General features: G+C 37.6%; 1 protein-coding gene across 1 annotated transcript; it reads right to left on the reverse strand.

Moving 5' to 3' along the window:
• Positions 1 to 3,042: 3,042 nt before the first annotated feature.
• On the reverse strand, positions 3,043 to 4,827 carry LOC150079725 (uncharacterized). The gene is made up of 3 exons (XM_090383192.1): positions 4,247 to 4,827; positions 3,779 to 4,162; positions 3,043 to 3,448 (listed from the first exon to the last, which is right to left on the reverse strand). The coding sequence occupies exons 1-3, from the start codon at positions 4,825 to 4,827 to the stop codon at positions 3,043 to 3,045; spliced, it is 1,371 nt and encodes a 456-aa protein (XP_090239318.1).
• Positions 4,828 to 5,706: the final 879 nt, after the last annotated feature.

Here is a 5,706-nt window from a genome sequence, read left to right on the forward strand (position 1 = left end):
GTCACTGGCAAGAACTCGGACCCCTGTTGCATGTGGGACAACCAGGTACACCCAGCTATGTCACTTTTTATCAAATGGCGATGGTGTGTTCCAGGGTGACAGTGCACCAAGCCATCAGGCATTGTTGTGCAGGGATTGTTTGATAAGCACAGTTGTCACTTCCAGCATATCTATTGGCCACCGAATCCCAACGATATCAATCCCATAGAGCACTTGTGAAACACTATGGAAAGGCATATCAGGCGTCTGGATGCACCAATCACATCCATATGTGCATTACTGACCGCATTACACACAGCTTGGTTGGCCCTACCTCACCAACGCTTCCGACATCTTGTTGAAACAGTGCCACGTCTGATAGCTGCTGTACTGAGAGCAAAAGGAGGACCTACGAAGTACTAAGTAGGTGGTCATAATTCAGTGATCGCTGAATTATGTATATCGCGCTCAGTGATGTATTTTTTTTTTTTTTTTTTTTTTGCCGCCACTACATATTTATAGAAAACAGTAACTCAACCTCAATATAATAGGTAGAACACTTTCATTTTCTACTCTCCAGGAATTTAAACGAAAAGCGTTAACAAATCTAAAATCTTACGTTACTATAAAAAATAATTAAAAATCAAATGAACACAATTAAAAAAATTAAGGAAAAAATTAATTTAACGAAAAAATTGCAAAACGATATTCCTGCTTGAAGCTGACAAGGCTTTTCAACCGTGTGTAGTGATCACTGGGATGAAATTGCAGAACAGGGGTGGGGAGAATGGAACTTAAATAGGGATTATTTGTGGATCTTTTAGAGTAGTACAAACACTGTGTTCATTTCTCGTTCAGCACTATCAGAATTAGCCTTTCACGCCGTTAACAAAAAACTTTTTCTTTTAACGAGGCCAAAATACGTAGTGTTCAACGTAACTACACGCGACTATTAATTGCAGAAAGCGTCGAAATTAAATTACACAAAAATTCTGTTAATGTTCGGCGACCAAATCTCATCTTCGATTCGTGGTCTTTTACGCGCATGCGCGAAGACAAATCAATCCTATTTAAGTTCCATCTCACCGCTATTCGGTAATTTTTCAGTCCTGTGATCGCAACATACGGTCGAAAAACGTTAACTTCAGGAAGGAAAATTGCTTTACAATTTTCTCCTTAAATTAATTTTTTTCTTAATTCTTAATTGCGTTAAATTGATTTTTAATTGTGTTCATTTAATTTTTAATGATTTCTTACTGTAAGGTAAGATTTTCGATTTTTAATTGTTTTCGTTTTAATTTTTGGAGAATATCATATTGAGGAAACTTCTTTTATCAAGATTGATATCAACGTAGAAGGTATTGAGCATCACAGCTCTGGTTCATACATTCATTTTCCCACAGGATTTCATTGCCATTGAATTACTAAGCACTGAGATTCAGATGTTACCCGCATAACAATTTTAATCATACAATTTCGACTGGTAGAAAATCTAAAGTGTTCTTTTTTTCTAAGGAATTCTTACCTGATCCAACAGCTAAAATGTTTCTCCTTTGAACGCATATTGTGCTGTTTTTATGAGTGTCCTTTCTGTTCTTCTTTGCAATTAATACCAAGTGAACGATTTCTCTCTTGTAAGCCCACTGCTGTCGTTTGAGATATATTTCTCAGCACTCTCCACTGGACATAACGATGAATGGAATTCTCCAGTATAAACTCAAAGATCTCTTACGACAAGTTCATTTCTTCAAAACATTTTAAGAAAAATTGGACAGATAAAAAGGGATTTTCTCATTATGAATCCACACATGGGTTGTTAGTTTTATTTATCATGCAATTTTTTCACAAGTTTCAGAAATGCGGGATCCCATAATTAAGAATTGCTACAGAAATTGGTTCTTTTAATGAACGCTTCACGTTTGAAATTTTATTATCGATATGTACAATGACGTCACCTTCATTTCTTTGTTTAATCGTGTTAACGCGTGTGACTCGAAAATCAATAGCTAAAAGGCTACTGGTTTTTGAGTTTTCTCAAACACTGATGGTAATTGAGTTTTGCTCAATCTGAAATCATCTTCTCATGGATTGGAAACTTTTGCTCAGAATGAACTTGGAAATGACTTATCAGACTTTTTTTTTTTTTTGAGAAAACATACTAGGACAAGTTAAATATCTAAGATATTTCTCATAATTAAGTATTCTCAGATTATTTTTGAAGTGCCTTTCTTTGAGAATTTTTTACGCAGATTAGACAAATGAAAGACTTTCTTTTTTCCCATTATAACCCCTCAAAATGTATTCGAGGATTTTAATCAATGAGTAGTTCTCACTTGTTAGACAGCGGAAACAACTTTCTTCAATAGGAATTCTGAGTAGGCTTTGAGGCTTTGTGTCCATGAGGACGTATTACAGGTTTGTCAGCTGAACTTGTTTTTTTGCGCTATAAATTATGAGATGGTTTTGGAGTAGACCTATTCAGAAAAAAGGTTTTCCCACAGGTCGTACAGCTGAAATAATTTTTCAATATGAATTGGGAGATGGATTTTAAGGTATCGTGTCTGTGAGAACTCAAAGTTTATGCAGATGAAAGGCTGTTCTCCAGTATATGAGTTGGTCTTTGCATTACTGTCTGTGAGAAATTCTCACAGGAGGGACAGCAGAAATGTGTTTATTCATTAAGAATCATTAGGTGTCTTTTCAGGGTTTCTGTCCTTGCGAACTTCTCACAGATAGGAGAACAGAAAGATTTACTCCACTATGATTTACAAGCTATGTTATAAGGTGTCCTCAATGTGTTTCATATGCTGGACAGCTGAAAGAGTTTTCTGAAGCCTTAACTCTGAAATGGGTTCGGAGGCGCTCTCTCTCTCTCTCTCTCTCTCTCTCTCTCTCTCTCTCTCTCTCTCTCTCTCTCTCTCTCTCTCTCTCTCTCTCTCTCTCTCTCAGTCAGAATTGCTTCTCACAGTAGAAAGGCTTAACTCGACTATGCCTTCCGTGGTGTGTTGTGAGGATTCCTCTCTTTGAGAAATACTTACAGATTGTGGAGCTGAAACATTTTGTCTACAATGAATACTGAGGTGTGCTGCAAGAGGTCCTCTCTGTGAGAATTTCATCGCACTGGTTGGAAGGTTTTATTCCACTGTGAATTCTGAGATGCCTTGCAAGGTTTCCACTCTGTGAGAACTTCTTCTCACAGGTTGGGCAACTAAACGGTTTTTCTCCAGTATGAACTCTCAGATGGATTTGGAGGTGTACTCTCGTTGAGAACTTTTTCCCACAGGTTGGACAGCTGAAAGGTTTTTCTCCTGTATGAATTCTAAGGTGGCGTTGGAGGTCAATTTTCAGCGAGAACTTCTGCCGACAGGTTGGACAGCTGAAAGGCTTTTCTCCAGTATGAACTCTGAGATGGGCTTGGAGGTGTTCTCTCCTTGAGAACTTCTTCTCACAGGTTGGGCAACAAAAAGGTCTTTCTCCAGTATGAATTCTCAGATGGGTTTCGAAGCCTACTCTCGTTGACAACTTTTTCTCACAGACATTACAGATGAAAGCTTTTTCTGTACCATGAAATCTGAGGTGCGTTTTTAGGGTTGATCTGTATAGGAACCTCTTCCCACAAGTTGGACAGTTGAAATGTTTTTCTCCAGTATGAACTCTGCAATGGGTTTTCAGTTCTCTCCTTGAGAACTTCTTCTGACAGGTTGGACTGCTGAAATCCTTTTCTCCATTATGAATAATGAGGTGTCGCGTGAGGTTTTCTCTCCGTGAAAATTTCTTCTCACAGGTCGGACAGCTGAACGCTTTTTCTCCAGTATGAATTCTGAGGTGTGTTTTGAGGTTTCCTCTCTGTGAGAACTTCTTCTCACAGGTTGGACAGCTGAAAGGTTTATCTCCAGTATGAACTCTTAGATGGGTTTTGAGGTGTTCTCTCCTTGAGAACTTCTTCCCACAGGTTGGACAGCGGAAACGCTTTTCTCCTGAATGAACTTTGAGATGGTTTTGGAGGTATCGACTCCTTGAGAACTGCTTTTCACAGGTTGGACAGTTGAAAGGTTTTTCTCCACTATGAATTGTGAAATGAAGTTGCAAGCTGCTTTTATCTGAGAACTTCTTCTGACATGTTGGACAGCTGAAAGGTTTTTCTCCAGTATGGTTTCTGAGATGATATTGCAGACCGGGTTTACTTGAGAACTTCTTGTCGCAGATTACACAGCTGAAAGGCTTTTCTCCAGTATGAATTCTGATATGGCCTCTGAGGGTCGCTGACTGGGAGAACTCCTTCTGACATGTTGGACATGTGAAAGGTTTTTCTCCGGTATGAATTCTGAGGTGACATTTCAAGATCCATTTACATGAGAACTTTTTCTCACAGTTTGGACAACTGAAAGGCTTTTCTCCAGTATGAATTCTGACATGGCCTCTGAGGCTCGATGACTGGGAGAACTTCTTCTGACATGTTGGACACGTGAAAGGTTTTTCTCCAGTGTGAATTCTGAGATGAAGTTGTAAGCCGTTTTTACTTGAGAACTTTTTCTCACAGGTTGGACATCTAAAAGGCTTTTTTCCAGTATGAATTCTGACATGGCGTCTGAGGTACGCTGACTGTGAGAACTTCATCTGACATTTTGGACAACTGAAAGATTTTTCTCCAGGATGAATTCTGAGATGATATTGCAGGCTGTTTTCATGTGAGAACTTCTTCTCACAGCTTGGACAGCTGAAAGGTTTTTCTCCATTATGAATCCTGAAATTTTTTCTGAGTTTACCTGTCTTTTGCAAACTGCCCTTCCAGGTTGGGCAGATGAATGGTTCCGCCTTAAATTCATCCTCAGGTGATTTTTTGGGCATTTTTCTTTGTTAAAACTTATTGGTTGAAGAGCGAAATTCTTTTTTTCTTACTATGAATTCTGAGATATGCTATGGTGTCTTGTTTGCGCATGAGTAATACTTAACAGGATTTGGATACCTGAAGCATTTTTATGCAAAGTTAACTTTGAGATTACTTTCAAGGTTTACTCTTATTGAGAATTACTAAGCACTGATTGGTCAGGCGAAAATTTCATGAATGTTTTATGAACTGAGAATTTTTTCCACTTAAACTCACAAATGAAATATCTTTCCTTATGGTCTGTAGTTGATGTGATAATGCCTTTTTTCCAATCACAGTTATTATGAAGTAATTTAATTATAATCTGATGGTAGTATTACTTATAGTTTTTTATTTCTTTTGTGCCATATTCCTGTCTGATACTGCCCACAATATTTCATTTATTTTTCCTGTTAAATTCTGCAGTTGTCCCAATGTGCAGAAAAAATTTTCAAACAAACCTTGTTAGAATCAGCTAAGCAGATTCCAAGCATGGAGTTTCCGGTTTGCCATTTCAAATTATATCGTTTTTCGATTATTGGAAATTTTCAATCTTTAAATATTTTCCAAATGAAACCATTAAAACTCATAATTCAGTAGTGATTCAGGTTCTTATGATATTTAGTTCTTTCCATTAAGAACGCTCACCTTAACTCTGTTTTCTATTTATTTATCACATGTTCCCTAAAATAAACGGTAAAAAGTCATAAATACCATGTTCAGTAATCAAATATATACTCAGTGTCCAAAAATTTTGAAACCTTTTTTGCAATACCTAACATCTTTTTCTCGAAATACTGTCCGTAAATCTCGTGCCAAATATTGCACTGAATGTTTGTGGACGTCTAGCAGCAGATTTG

Source organism: Mastigoproctus giganteus, chromosome 10, assembly GCF_048544385.1.
Source record: "Mastigoproctus giganteus isolate SK-2022 chromosome 10, ASM4854438v1, whole genome shotgun sequence".
NCBI classification, from domain to species: Eukaryota; Metazoa; Arthropoda; class Arachnida; order Uropygi; family Thelyphonidae; genus Mastigoproctus; species Mastigoproctus giganteus.